At 37.9% G+C, this 15,435-nt stretch overlaps 1 protein-coding gene across 2 annotated transcripts in view; it reads left to right on the forward strand.

Annotated features, from left to right (window-relative positions):
* TENM2 (teneurin transmembrane protein 2) overlaps positions 1-15,435 on the forward strand; it is a 996,821-nt gene that overhangs the window by 399,043 nt on the left and 582,343 nt on the right. Inside the window, exon 1 of one of the 2 annotated variants that reach the window (XM_084636388.1) lies at positions 10,141-10,285. The exons of the other annotated variant lie outside the window; for it this stretch is intronic. Within the exon in view, the coding sequence (XP_084492514.1) occupies positions 10,240-10,285 (46 nt within the window). The 5' untranslated portion in view covers positions 10,141-10,239. Of the gene's footprint in view, positions 1-10,140; positions 10,286-15,435 lie in introns of those variants that run through there. 2 annotated transcript variants of the gene reach the window in all.

Raw genomic sequence — 15,435 nt, forward strand, 5'->3', positions numbered from 1 at the left:
TGAATAGCCCGTATTGGTAAATGACAAATTGCACTGCACTACAGTAGGCCATCATGACCCAGCCCTGCAAACCCTTATTCACAGGAGGAGACCCACTGATTTCAGAGAGACTCCTTGTATGAGTAAACACTATTAAGTGAGTAAATGTTAGCAGGATAGGCCCTCAGTATCCTGACCTTTTTAAATATGTCACCCAGCCACTTGTATCCTATTTAAATTAGTTTGGAAACTTTTTGTGGTAGAGGATTGAGTTTTACTATGCATCTCTATGGCACTTTTCAATATAGGGCTCCGATCCTAAGGGGGTCTCTATCTAGTTGCTGCTGTAATACAAATAATAAATAATAGTGACAATAATAATATTTATGAATATTTCAGACACTTAAAAATAAGAAATATAGCACTAACTTAAACATGACAGATTGACCATTCTAGTAACTTACATCTTATCCACTGTCATAAATATAAAGGGAAGGGTAAACCCCTTTGAAATCCCTCCTGGCCAGGGGAAAGCTCCTCTCACCTGTAAAGGGTTAAGAAGCTAAAGGTAACCTCGCTGGCACCTGACCAAAATGACCAATGAGGAAACAAGATACTTTCAAAAGCTGGGAGGAGGGAGAGAAACAAAGGGTCTGTGTCTGTCTGTAGTCGTCTTGGCCAGGGACAGAACAGGAATGGAGTCTTAGAACTTTTAGTAAGTAATCTAGCTAGGTATGTGTTAGATTATGATTTCTTTAAATGGCTGAGAAAAGAATTGTGCTGAATAGAATAACTATTTCTGTCTGTGTATCTTTTTTGTAACTTAAGGTTTTGCCTAGAGGGGTTCTCTATGTTTTTGAATCTAATTACCCTGTAAGATATCTACCATCCTGATTTTACAGGGGGGATTTCTTTATTTCTATTTACTTCTATTTTTTATTAAAAGTCTTCTTGTAAAACACTGAATGCTTTTTCATTGTTCTCAGATCCAAGGGTTTGGGTCTGTGGTCACCTATGCAAATTGGTGAGGCTTTTTATCCAACATTTCCCAGGAAAGGGGGGGTGCAAGTGTTGGGAGGATTGTTCATTGTTCTTAAGATCCAAGGGTCTGGGTCTGTAGTCACCTAGGCAAATTAGTGAGGCTTTTTACCAAACCTTGTCCAGGAAGTGGGGTGCAAGGTTTTGGGAAGTATTTTGGGGGGAAGGATGCGTCCAAACAGCTCTTCCCCAGTAACCAGTATTAGTTTGGTGGTGGTAGCGGCCAGTCCAAGGACAACGGATGTAATATTTTGTACCTTGGGGAAGTTTTGACCTAAGCTGGTAAAGATAAGCTTAGGAGGTTTTTCATGCAGGTCCCCACATCTGTACCCTAGAGTTCAGAGTGGGGGAGGAACCGTGACATCCACAAAACAGGTATAATATAAGCTCTCCATTTGACCACATCAACATACTTCAGTGTCTAGGGAAGAAAAGATAGAACAGCCTGTGTTTGTTCAGGCCCCAATTCAGCAAGATTTCTGACATTATGAACATGAGTAATCCTACTGAATTCAGTGGTGCTTAAAGTCATGTGCGTAAAATTAAGCACATACTTAATACTTTGCTGAATCTGGGCCTCAGTTCTCGGCTTCTCTATCCAGACTAGTAACTGGGTGTTGTCACTTTCATTTAGATGATGTAACATGAACACCTGTCCACTAGGAAAAAAAACCCATTTTGTGTTAACAGCAAGTGGTCTGTCCAGGGTGTCCTCAGGTCCTTACTTTCAAGGTTAAAATTGAACTTGTGACTTAAAGATGAAAGCGTCTATCCTGATGTGAATTCCCTGAACTATTCTTCCTCCTTGCCCTTTATGTGCTTAGAAATTTTTGATGTCATCTTCCTGTGCTTTAAATGTCAGCAGATGTTGGAAATAGTGCAGTAGTCCTCCCTCATTGCTCTTTAAATACTTTTCATGCTGAGTAAACAAGCCTAAAACAAAGGTCTTTTTAGTGCATAGCAGAACATTTAACGTAACAGATTAGGCCCTGAAAATAAACAAATATTGTGACTTGAGAGTATTTTTGTGAGAATTAGATAAAACCATCATGGGGAGCACTTTAATTTAATTTATGGCATTGCATGATTTATCATATTTTGCCCCATAAGCATTCTTCAACTGATCACTTTTCATTAATGATCCACAAAGATGATAAAATCCATAGGAAGCTGCGACAGCCGACACTGGGCAGTACAATATAATGAATAAAAGAGGAACAACAGAACACATAGCTGTTAAGACCAGTGACTTAAACATTCATGTTACTTTGGATTCACGTATCTATTTCCTCTGGCAAAAAAAATAAATAAAATCAGAGTTAGAGTAGCATCATATTGCATAGCTTTTTTTTATTACTCCAAGCCAAATCCCTGCATCCTTTACTCATGTGAGTCATCCTCTTTGTCAATGGTACAGCTCACATAAGTAAGGGTTGGAAGCTCAAGCCTTTATTCAGCCTGTTTCTTTAAACAGGTGTAAGATTTCCATTCCGGAGCTGAACCTGCTCCCACTGAAGTCGGTGCCCTCATATTAACTTCAAGAAGAAGGACAGGGCACTTAATCAGTTTTTAAATTAGTTTTACTACTTTTATTTTTATGTTTAAAAATGACTAAAACTAAAATCAGGAAGATGGAATTCATAGGAGAAGGAAAATATGGAGTCTATCCAGCAGGTTGAGAGAATTTTTTTTTCTTTCTGCAAGATTAGGTTTCTTAAATGTCATGAACTTGGTGTTGCACATTAAGACAAGCACTTCCCAGGATATACATATATATATTTGTTGTAACTCTGTCATATTATATACAGTGTAGTTCATATCTCTTCCTGGCAGCTTCCAGAGTTTTTTAAGATATTCAGCATCTGCAATTGCACTGTTTTATCCCAGATTTCACAAATAACAGTCAGATTATTGTAAAAGAGAGCTTGCTGATAAGTAAGGTTTTGAATTGCTTCTTGATTGTTATAGGAAAGTATGTCAGCAAATGGCAACTACTGTAGCAAACTGGTTTGAAAAAATATTTAAACTAAAATCTGTAACACTGAATTTCTTTTCTTAGGAATACGTCAGAATTTGTGTTTATTATAAAGCTTATGCTCTGATGCCTCCAAATTTGCAGTGCTGGAAAACATTCAGAAAAAATACCAAATAGTTCACCAATGCCTGTATCCAACTGAGTGGAAGTGATAGCATATGCTTAGTCATCAAATTTAAGTGGAGCCAAGTCCCTTTCCTCCATACAGGAAAATAAATATTTGAAGAAGCAATAACTTTTTCTGATATAATGTTATTGTGTGTCTAATTTTAGACATCATTGGTTATTTCCATGGACTTTTATGAGGAAACATACTTAAGAAGTCATGTCTTTTTTTTTTTTATCTTAACTAGTTGTTTCATGGCTGCAGAGCATAAAATGTTAACCAACTAGAGTGTGCAAATAGCCTTTTTTAATTTTGATTGATTGAATCAACTTTAATGTTATAATCCTCCACTCAGTTACAAACTGTTACAAAATATACAACATATTTTCCCCCTCTTGCAGTAGTCTTACAAAAATACAAACGTGCAATGGAAGATGAACACTTTGACCACAAATGAATTTTGGAAAAGTTGTTCCCCCTCACTTTTTTATGAGCTTGTGTAGTTTACCAAATACGTGGTCTACAGGATAGGTCTATATAAATCTTAATTTTGCATCTTTGATGACCTCCCAGTTAACTCAAGTATTATCTCATAGTTGATGTGATGCCATCAGAGACCTTAGATATGTATGAATAGCTTTAGGATCCAATCATGGAAAGCTCTTAGTGCCCTCAATTCCCAAGAGCTCACAGGCCCAAGCTCTAATGCAGTACTTTACTTGTGAATTATTCTCACTTTTTCTTTGTAATATGCAGTATCTATCTTTCCCATATGGCAAAGATCAAGATAAAAAGGATGCTACACTATGGCTATATCAGGACTCCTCTGTGGAAGTATAGCTACCTGTTCATGGGCCTGAGCCACAAAGACCAAACTTTCCCAAAGCTCAGGGCTGCTCTATTTCAGGCTTCTGGTTTAGGCCTATCATGGATATAGTGCCAAGTAGCAAAAATCTGATCTTGATTCAAATGCAAATTTCCCCAAAGTTCCAGGCACCAGCCAGGGATTAGATATCAGTTGTTTTTGGGCACATATTGTCCTCACCATTAAAATGTTGACAATATTGCATTAGACAGCAATTTACATGCCAGATATTCCCAAAACTATGGTAAAGTCAATTACTTTAAGAAGTAAGTGTTAATGTTTTAATGGTGATTGTTCTGTCATATGCACATGTTGTCTGTTCCATAAAGGCCTTTTCATTGACTTCAGTGGGCTTTGGATCAGGCCCTAAATTGAATAGAAGATATGCACAGAACTGCACTCTTTTTTTTTTTTTTTAAATCACAAATGGACTTTTAACTTCATCCTCTAGCTCTACATTGAACGGTTAATAAGAATATAAGAACTTTTTCAGTGGCATATGGGGGAACTAAGGTAACCAGAGTGGGAAGTAAATTAATGGTATGTCTACATTGCAATTAAAAACTCGTGGCTGGCCTGTGCCAGCTGACTCAGGCTTGTGGGGCTTCGGCTAAGGGGCTATTTGATTGCAGTGCAGGCATTTGGACTTGGTCTGGAGTCTGGAGAGTTCCAGAGCTCAGGTTGCAGCCCAAGCCCAAACATCTTCACTGCAATTAAACAGCCTCTTAGCCTGAGCCCACGAGGCTTAGTCAGCTGGCCTAACTGCAATGTAGACATCCCCTAAAAGGCTGTGCTTCTGTACTTAATTTTTTCTTTCTTTCCTTTGCATGATAATTCACCATGGCTCTTTTATTGCTATTTGTTGCTTAGGAGGACATAAATAAATTGTTCAAATTTGCTTATTAATTGAACATTGTAAATAAAGCTACAATTTTTGGGCCAAATGCAGGCCCTGGGGACTTTTAACTTGGACACGCACATTCAGTCATACTGCAAAGGCAGTGTCATAAATATAAAGGGAAGGGTAAACCCCTTTGAAATCCCTCCTGGCCAGGGGAAAGCTCCTCTCACCTGTAAAGGGTTAAGAAGCTAAAGGTAACCTCGCTGGCACCTGACCAAAATGACCAATGAGGAGACAAGATACTTTCAAAAGCTGGGAAGAGGGAGAGAAACAAAGGGTCTGTGTGTCTGTCTATATGCTGGTTTCTGCCAGGGATAGACCAGGAATGGAGTCTTAGAACTTTTAGTAAGTAATCTAGCTAGGTATGTGTTAGATTATGATTTCTTTAAATGGCTGAGAAAAGAATTGTGCTGAACAGAATAACTATTTCTGTCTGTGTATCTTTTTTGTAACTTAAGGTTTTGCCTAGAGGGGTTCTCTATGTTTTTGAATCTAATTACCCTGTAAGATATCTACCATCCTGATTTTACAGGGGGGATTTCTTTATTTCTATTTACTTCTATTTTTATTAAAAGTCTTCTTGTAAGAAAACTGAATGCTTTTTCATTGTTCTCAGATCCAAGGGTTTGGGTCTGTGGTCACCTATGCAAATTGGTGAGGCTTTTTATCCAACATTTCCCAGGAAAGGGGGGGTGCAAGTGTTGGGAGGATTGTTCATTGTTCTTAAGATCCAAGGGTCTGGGTCTGTAGTCACCTAGGCAAATTAGTGAGGCTTTTTACCAAACCTTGTCCAGGAAGTGGGGTGCAAGGTTTTGGGAAGTATTTTGGGGGGAAAGACGCATCCAAACAGCTCTTCCCCAGTAACCAGTATTAGTTTGGTGGTGGTAGCGGCCAATCCAAGGACAACGGGTGGAATATTTTGTACCTTGGGGAAGTTTTGACCTAAGCTGGTAAAGATAAGCTTAAGAGGTTTTTCATGCAGGTCCCCTCATCTGTACCCTAGAGTTCAGAGTGGGGGAGGAACCTTGACAGGCAGTGTTAATATGGGCCTGTATTCAGACTATCTTTTCACACATTTCCACTCTCCTTTCCCTTCCAGGGCTTAAAAATATGCTGCACAAAACATGAGGCATCCTACCCAGGAGCCTGCTCTGGTCTCAGAGTCCGCCCCTGGTTACTGCACGTTTGTTCATATCAGTGGACACTGAAGTTCCTCGGTGTAGGGGAATTAAAAGTGAAAAGTCCAAGTTGCAACCCACAATACTTTTCTAATGCGTGGTGTTTAAGGCATGAACCTATGTACAGCCTGAGGATTGAATCAGGCCCAAAAGTATGCCATCAAATGCTGTATGTGTGCACTATCTTTACTGCTGTGTATCAGTTCCAGCTTGTATACTGCGATGTGTCAACATTCTACTTAAATCATAATACATTGTCGTGATACTTCATATGCTGGGCAGCACTGGAAGTACATTTTGCCCAGAAAATCATTCAGTAGCAGTAAAATGGTGAAGCTGCGGTAACTGGGAGAAGATGTGGGTGAATGCCAGGGATGTTAATGCCAGTAAATCTTCCTTTACTCATGGGAAATTAAATGTTTTGTGAGCCTAAAGCCCCCCATGGTTCAAGTAAGTTTAAGTTTGCAAATCACAGCATCAGCACTTACTTGTTGACTGTTGAAATCCTAGAATAGGAGCAAACAAGGAGAAAGACTGGATTTGCTAAGATAGTAGAGAGAAAAGGAAGTGGGAGGTCTTCCTCTTTGACTTATAATTGGCTTTGCTAAGGTAGTGCTCAGAGATAGCTTTGATTAGCTGTTTTCCCTAGAGCTAAGAAAACTTCTACAAGACTCAGGCTAGAAATCAGATATTTACATCTCCATGCAAAATGTCAGTACTAGTAAATTTTTCTCTGCAATAGTTATTCTAATGTGGTATTGGATGATTTCTGTATGCTACTGTAATAATGGTTGAGAGTTTTTAACTAGAAACACATTTAAGAAACATAAAAAAACTTTTGCATTTGTGTTACTCTAAATATGTAGCCTGTCATAAACCTCTTGGGCCAATTTCTACTTGCCTTGCTTAGGGGAACAGTCTAACTGCATAGTCAAAACTTCCAGGAGTTGGTCCTTTCAGCAGTGCTGGACTGATACTGTCAAGCAGCCAGATCAGAACCTTTGGAAAAGGCCCTGATTTGGCAAGGTACTTAAACACATGCCTAGCTCTAAGCATGTGAATAGCCCGATTGACTTCACATGCTCGAAGTTAAGCACATACTTGTTTAAGTCTCTTGCTGAATTTGGACCTAAGAGGTTTGTGAGTGAAGAGTTAATGGGTAAATAAAGCCAGGAATATTTTCTTCTGATATTTTTTTTTTTAAATATCTCCCATTTAGTGCAACCTGGTGTATTCCAAGATCCATACAAAATGCTCATTCTGATCTAAGGATAAAAGCCTTCCTTGACAGGGACAAGGTATCTCTCATATCGTGGCACCAATATGGATACAACAGCAATAACAAACTGGGTCAGTTTATTAACATAGCAGTAGAGTTTTGAGAGAAGTGAAAGTGGGAAATAAACACCCCAGGCAGAGAATCTCTCCCTCCTTAACATTCTTCATTTCTAACATAGATTAGAGATCTGAGAGAGATTAGTCTGTATCGGTGCCTTTAGACTGTGAGCTCTTTTGATAAGAACTTAGTTATTTTCTGTCACGATTTACAGAAAATCATGTACAGTACCACGTACAGTTATGACCCTCCTCTTTTTCTCCTCCTCCTTTCCTTGAAGTAGATCTACTCAGCCAGTCCCACACTCAGCTACAGCCACCTACGCATCAACTCACCAAAGCCACTCTTCCCTGCAAGTTTACCCCCCCACACACCAGTACAGTCAGTCACTCATCCATAACACACACACACAAATACTCCCACAGCCTCTTACCCAGTTGCATCTTCCAGCAGATGTGGGGAATTGATGCTAGAAAAGGAGTCACTCCTGGGGCCAGAGAGGGAAACAAAAAAAGTACCAAGAAGCATGAAGAGCAGCCATTTCCTAGATAGCTTCCCTACAATCTTATAGAACACAGGGAAATGTTTCTGGTAGGCCACCAGAGGGAGCACCAATGTGCTGGGTTGGGCTAGGCTCACAGGCCTAGATTCAGGAAGAGAAGTCAACAGAATTGCCCTGCAGGCCATATAATATATATGTTTTTGCCCACAGTGCATTCCATATGCTGGAGTTGCAAATATGGGATGGTAGCTGTTCAAGAGGCAGTGGAGTGAATCTGTCTTCATTATCTCTCTATTTTAGGTACCTGGTATTGCCAAACTCTAGCATTAAACACCATTAGATTGACTTACAAAGCATGGGAGAGTTAAAAATAAATTTGGAGTCTCTATCTTGCAAGTTTGCGAACCACTAGAGTTCATGTTTTCAACCTTTCCTCTTCAATCTTTGGGGCCAGGAACTGTATTATTATTAAATCTGAGATTCTCATGTAGTCATTGGACTCCAGGAGCTAGAGCTGTAAGAGAAACACCAAACTTTGTAAAACTCACACTGAAATCATGAGATTGTCAACACTGGGTATTTATATGGCTCCTATCAGCATTGCTTATTAGCCCCTCATATACATCAATTAATTCATCTGCATAACCCCTTCTGTGGGGTCAAGAAATAATTTAGATGGAGAAGCTGAAGTCTGGGGAGACTAAGGGCCAGATTTTCACAGGTATTTGTCCACTAAACTCCCATTGAAATCAATTGCATTTAGGCCCCTAATACCTTTAAATATCTGGCTCTATGTGATAAACCCAAGGTTACACAAAAGTCTGTTACATAGCTGGGAACTGGACCCAGATATCCTAAATCCCTGTCCATTGGCCCCATCCTCCCTATTCTCAATAGAATTAGGATGCTTACTAAACGCTGAGTGAGACACAGGGAGGCAGCTGTAGCAGGGACAGGATTTGTTTACTTTTCCATTGCCCCCTCAATCCTGCCTCTCTGTGCAACAGTATAGTTCTCCTATGACCTAATATCCACTCTGCATGCAGGGAACATGTCCACTGGCCAGTTGACTAGTTGCCCATCGGCCCGATTTGGTCCTGTCCTTATGTTGAAGAAGGCATAAATGAAGTACATCAAATAAGAGGCTCTAACAATATGTTTAAAAGGGTATTAAAAGCCCATACTACATGAAATCTAATCCTACTTTATATGAGAATGTTGCTCATGGACTTCTAATTAGAAGAAAAGTTAATAATCAAATCTGAAATTAAAAATTGATCCCTAATCATATTTCCAAGTTCTAAACCTGATCTAATGTCTGACTGATTTGTTTGATACCATTAGTCCTAGATCAGATTCCCTCCGCTCCTACCACCTTCTAACTTGATGTAAAAATAACAACAGCGTGAATGGAGAGAAAATATCTGTAATACCTGCTCTTTGACACACAAGTTCAGCAGTGCTAATATTTTTTTTTGTTACTGTGTAAAACTCAATTATCAACATTAAGTATTAATTCTTGTGTTTACCAATGGTAGTTTGTCAGCTGTTATAAGCAGAGTTCCATCTGCCAGTTAAACTATATTGTAAATTGTTGTAGAAATTAGCAACTCACATTTTTTGTCTGTCCAAATGAATATGTGAACTAATTTGCACATAATGCATCCCTGGAAGAAGAAGAAAAAAATCACAGGTATATTGCACAACCGTATGCCAGTCAGGCAAAAAACCAGGCACACATTGTGATTATCTCAGTTTTCAAACCAGGAAGAGACAAGAATGTGTAGCTAAATGAGAGAGGCAGTATGTCATGCTCACTGAGATAAAAACAGAAGCTGCCAGACACTTTGGCTTTATTCTGAGAATCTTTGCTTGAAAACTCCCCAATTTTTTCTTTATGCTTATTCTCCCTCATATTCTCTCTCTCTCATTGCTTTCTCATTCTCTCTCTTATTGTTCTCTTTTCCTGCCTTTGATGCACATACGTTGTCACATTTCATTGACTCTCCCCTCTTCTCTGTTCTTACACTCACGCCTAGTGGTGCTTTAGCCAGAGCTTGCAGCCTCTCAGGCGAGTTTTAGTCATGTGTGAAGCTCAGTTTGATCGAGCGCTCCTTTTCTGCCTTTTCACTCTTGCAAAAGATTAAAAGGTGGCGTCACATCGCTCCCCTGCTCCTTCTTGCAGGAGGGACTTAAAAGGGACAACACAAACTAATCACTTTCAATAAGCATTTTCTTGCAAAAAAAGGGACTTAGCTGTGCAATTTGAGGCTGGTGGTGAGGACTGGGAAGGCTAGAGATGCTTCATACTGCTAACAAGGGAAGGAAGCCTTCAACTGAGGCAGGTAAGAAGTGTCTGAATCTGAGTGTTTTACAGAGTGGCTTAGTCAAATCGGTAGATTTTCATCATTTTGTAACTGAGGAAAGCATCTGCAGCAAAGAGCAGCAGGGATCTTGTATCGGCTTCCTTTCGTTCAAGATGCAAAGTACCTGTAATAATTGTGATGTATTGGAACATGCTGTAAATTCAATTGCAAATGGATTTGTGTAGAAGCTGCATTTACACTGAATGTTTGTCCTTCTGTTTTATTTCAGTGCATGGGAGACTGGAAATAGAAAATGCAGCTTTTATGCAAGCAGGACTTTGCATAAGGCTGAATTCAGTGTTTTAAGGGGGAATCTCAATGTGCTGTTCAGTGTCTAATTCCAGCTCTTAGTCTTTCAATCTTGCAGGCACCTGAAATTCTGCAATTTGTTTCTAACAACTGAACACACACAATTAATTATAATTATTTGAGGTTTAGAGTAAAATCTAGAGTGGAGTTTGTTGCGGTGATAGTGATTTGTTTGCCTGACGTTTCGTCAGAAGAATAGCTATGCCCCTTTAGACATATTGTAAAACCTAGTTCATGTTTATGTTCTGTTAATAGAGATTAAGTACCGTCCTGAATGAAATATGGAACTAAAACTCATAAACTGCACCCGTGTTTAGTAAAGCAATCCCCAAATTAGAATGATGAATTTGTCAATTGTCAAATGGAGTTAACTCTGGAAGTGCTGTTCACAAGTACACCTGGATTACTGTAAAGGGGTTTCCGTATAACAGTTATTGAGATGGACTAATTATAGTCAAAAGGTCTGAACTTTAAGCTGTGTGTCTGAAATAAAATTATAAACCTTAGTGTCCCTAGTTTTCAGAAACATGCCGTAGGTTGCATAACTAGTGTGATGGTTGAAAGGGATTTAAAGACAAAAAGTAATTTCACAATTAAATTATGTAAAAATAGGAATATATATGTTACCTAAGCTTTCTCCATTTATGATGACTAAAATGTTTAGCTATTGGGATCTTTGTTTCAGTTCCTCATTAATTTTTTGGAATCCTGTGCTCCTGCATTTTATAATCATTGTCAGTGTGCATGACCTAAGACTTTTTTGAATAAGAGGGATAGTATTCTATAAACCGCAGGATTATTCTTTTTCTCTCCATGGTAATGCAAAGATTCCATTAACCTCTCTTGATAGTCAGATCTTTATTAGTGATTTAAAAAAAGCAAACAGCATGCAATTGTCAGGATTACCTATGTGTAAAAGTATATTAGTAAATTAAACTGCCACTGGAAAGAGAGATATAAAAAGATAACTTTATAAGTTACTGTGAAGTAAACCGTATTTGACAGCTAGATTGTAGCATTGTTGACCTATAAATAGGCACAATGCAGAAGGAAATTAATAAATTTGATAGACAAGTTATTTGTCTTTATGCAAGTTTACACTAATGCTATAATACACGGGTGCCCATCACCATATATTTTGTAAAAATCAGCGGTGACGCTTTGGGCGTACATTCACATAACTGATTTTACAAGATAGGCAGCAACAAGCCACCATGTATCTATGAATGGGATCGAATCCCCAGGGAGTTCTAGTCTCCCTTTCATCAACGTACAGGGATTCATATGCATTATTTCCTTAACTTCAGTGGGAGATATCCATGCAAATTGCCCCATATTTGAAGGTGTGCACTAGACCCCGTAGCACATTGTAGGAAACTCCAAATGAGGCAAAATATCAAAAACTTTCTTAGGGATTTGTCAGGAATATTCCTTGATTCACATGTGAAATTTTATTCAACTTAATGTAGTTTAAAACTTTGCAAGGGCCACGACCATAGCAGTATCTTTTTTCCAAAAATTTCACTTAAATTCTTTCAACTAAAGCTACTTCTCACTTCAAACCTGTATAACTGCATGTCCGATCAACCTCTGCTATGCTTATAATTTCTAAGTTAAAAAGGAGGGGAGTGATTTTTTTTTGTATCTCAAACTTGAAAGAATCTGACTATTCCTTATGTAGTGTTTTAAAAGGATGCCTTCATGCTGTCTTAATGATGTTAATAACATAAAAGCTAAGCCTTGATAATAGGTTAACTTTACATATCATTTAGTCAGTTATTATACATCCTTATGAGACAGCAGATCTGAGAGGTCAAAGGCTTGGTGCAACTCTGGCAGCTTAAGCCAGTAGTAGTAACTCTGTTTAAAACTGAATTGCACGTCATTTATCTCTCATTTTGGCAGAGGCTTACTCTGCCCTATTAAACGTTAACTGCATGATTAATATAAATAGCAGCATTTTACTGATGTTCCAGTAGATGTTGCTGGAGAGCAAAGTAAAGATCATTTTTATAGAGAAATAGAAATGCAGCGGGGTTCAAAAAGCAAAGAAAAAACGCAAACAATGCTGATAGTATTTATGCAGGTTGCTGATTGATTAATTATATAAGATCATTACATTAGTATACCATTCCACAGGGTGCTTTTAAAACTAAAGATGCATATAGTGATATTATTCCAATTGTGTTGGATACATGATAGGTCTGTTTGCTATTTAAAATAAACAAAAAAAATGAGTTTACTGAACATTGCTATGTAGAATGCAGATTTTCTCAGAAGAGCTGAGAAAGCATACTCTTAAGAGTAATGATCAAACACATTATAAAAATGTGCATCAGTTGCTAATATGTAATGAAATATTAAGAAATTAAAAGCATGCAACCTCTAAACTAATTTCAGTGCTCTGAGGCTGATTTCCTAGTGAATATTAACTGCTTAACAGAGCAATGTGTAAAACAATCTAAAGGATTTAATGGCTTGCTAGTAAGGGTCTATCGTTATATAAGTTTGAAAAATAATAGCATTGCCCTCAGAATAGAAAAGGTAATTAAAAAGAGAAATTATGAGCTACATTTCAATAGCAAAAGGCAATGTACAGAATAAAATAAGTAGAAATAGGATACCTGATAGCAAATTTGAGCACTGAAAGCTGTGGTGTCCTATGCTGAAACTACTATGTTAGTAATCACTCTGATAAAATGACAAAGCAGTCCCAGAGGAGCAGTGGATTCTACTATACAGACATTAACTGATGCAATTTCAGGCAACCACTGACCTCTATCTGTGGGAATATTTATTTTTGGAGATGATAATCAACTAACAGATTTCAAATTCAAAACAGTAATGCATTTTTAAAAACATAAGATAGGTTTTTGCAGTACACACAAAAATTTTTGCCTGGGTAATAGTAGAGTGTTGCCATGCACTTATGTTGTATATCACAGTGCCTTAGCTGAAAAGAAAAGGAGTACTTGTGGCACCTTAGAGACTAACCAATTTATTTGAGCATAAGCTTTCGTGAGCTACAGCTTAAGTTTATGCTCAAATAAATTGGTTAGTCTCTAAGGTGCCACAAGTACTCCTTTTCTTTTTGCGAATACAGACTAACGCGGCTGTTGTTCTGTTAGCTGAAAAGATTAGTCTGGGTAAGGGTGGAGACTTGGGATGAGATTCCTTTACATGAAGATCTCCAATATGTTGAATTTAATACAAAATGTATTGTAGGATGGTTTGATTTAATACCCAGTCATTTTCTGTGCTAGTATTTTGTACTTCTGCTTATGTGAGCAAGAAGTGTATAGATAGAGAGATGTGTGGCAGATCTTTATATTTTGCATATTTTGTAATTAACACTGTAAATCAAGTGTATTCAGGGATTGCCTATTATTTTGTTTTAGCTTTGGTGAATGTACTTTGCTTTTCACAGATGCAGGCTGAACAATTCCCTTTATCTGAGATATTTTTTATGACATTTTTCTTAAATGGACACATTTAACATAGCCACTGTTTTTTCTTCAGACTACGCTTTTTGTTCCTTTGTTTCTTTAGTATGTTTAAACACACACACACATACACACAGAGTACTCATTAATCTTAAATGAAATGTATTCATGGTTTTTAGTTTGACATTACATAAATGAAATCCTCATCCTGTGTCGCATGCCAGTAGTTTCAGAACCATCAGAACGCTGCAAACGTTGACCCAAATTTTTGTATGCATTTTTGTGCATGTCCAATTCAGACTTGCAGATCCCTCAATCTGCACAAACTAAGTTTGGATGTGTGCAATGGAAGAAATGTACATCTAAACTGGGCATGTGCAAAAGTGCATAGGCACTTTTGTTCATATCTCTTTTAAAATGCATGCCATTATATCTGTGCATGCCACAAGAGTGGGTTGCAAACTCAGTTGTCATGTACTTGTCTTTCTTATTTTGTTTTATTTCATATATGTCAGTTCCCTGAAATGGTACAGAATTCACTTTAAATGGCTGTAACGTCTCATAATTTAAGAGAATTCTCTGTTGAAAACAATAGGGAATTCTGCTTAAAAGCCGATTACATACTATAGCACTAAGGAATAAACTTTCTTCTTTGTATTTTTCTGTGGTCTCAAACTCATAAGGAAAAAAAATCAGCCCACCCTGAACAATTGCTGCTTTATGTGGGAAGCTGATAGATTTTACTAAAGAATTCTGTAGATTTTCACAGATGTCTACAGCAAAAATAACATTACTTTGTTAGTGGGATTCTATTTCTGAATACACTATAAAAAGCTTAAAACAGTTACAGTGTAGACAGTCTATGGCTGTCATTAGTCTAATGCCACACCTGTCAACGATAGTTGATACCTAGTCTGAGTGATTGTGCAGTTGTCTGTGTGTGTGTGTGTGTGTATGTATGTATAAATACACACACACACGTGTAATGTATAAGATACATAAATTACAGAAAGTTTTAACTAGTGTACATGTATGTAGACTACCCCATATCACTTGAGAGCAGGATGAAAATACAAACTGTTTCCTCTCCTGCATGCATTAATTTAATTCTTCCCATTTACTTGTCCAATGCTTTCATCTGCTCACTACTGTAATACCTTCAAAGATGGGGTCCCACTCTTGGCAGTCACACCTGACACTATCAAACATTATAGACATCACTTACCATACATGACTGCTTTCATAGAAGCAAATTACAGGGAGTATTATTGTGATTAGTTTCAGAGTAGCAGCCGTGTTAGTCTGTATCCGCAAAAAGAAAAGGAGGACTTGTGGCACCTTAGGGACTAACAAATTTATAAATTTCTGGGTGTTTAT

The sequence above is a fragment of the Lepidochelys olivacea genome (assembly GCF_965140295.1).
Source record: "Lepidochelys olivacea isolate rLepOli2 genome assembly, chromosome: 8".
In the NCBI taxonomy this organism is placed as follows: Eukaryota; Metazoa; Chordata; order Testudines; family Cheloniidae; genus Lepidochelys; species Lepidochelys olivacea.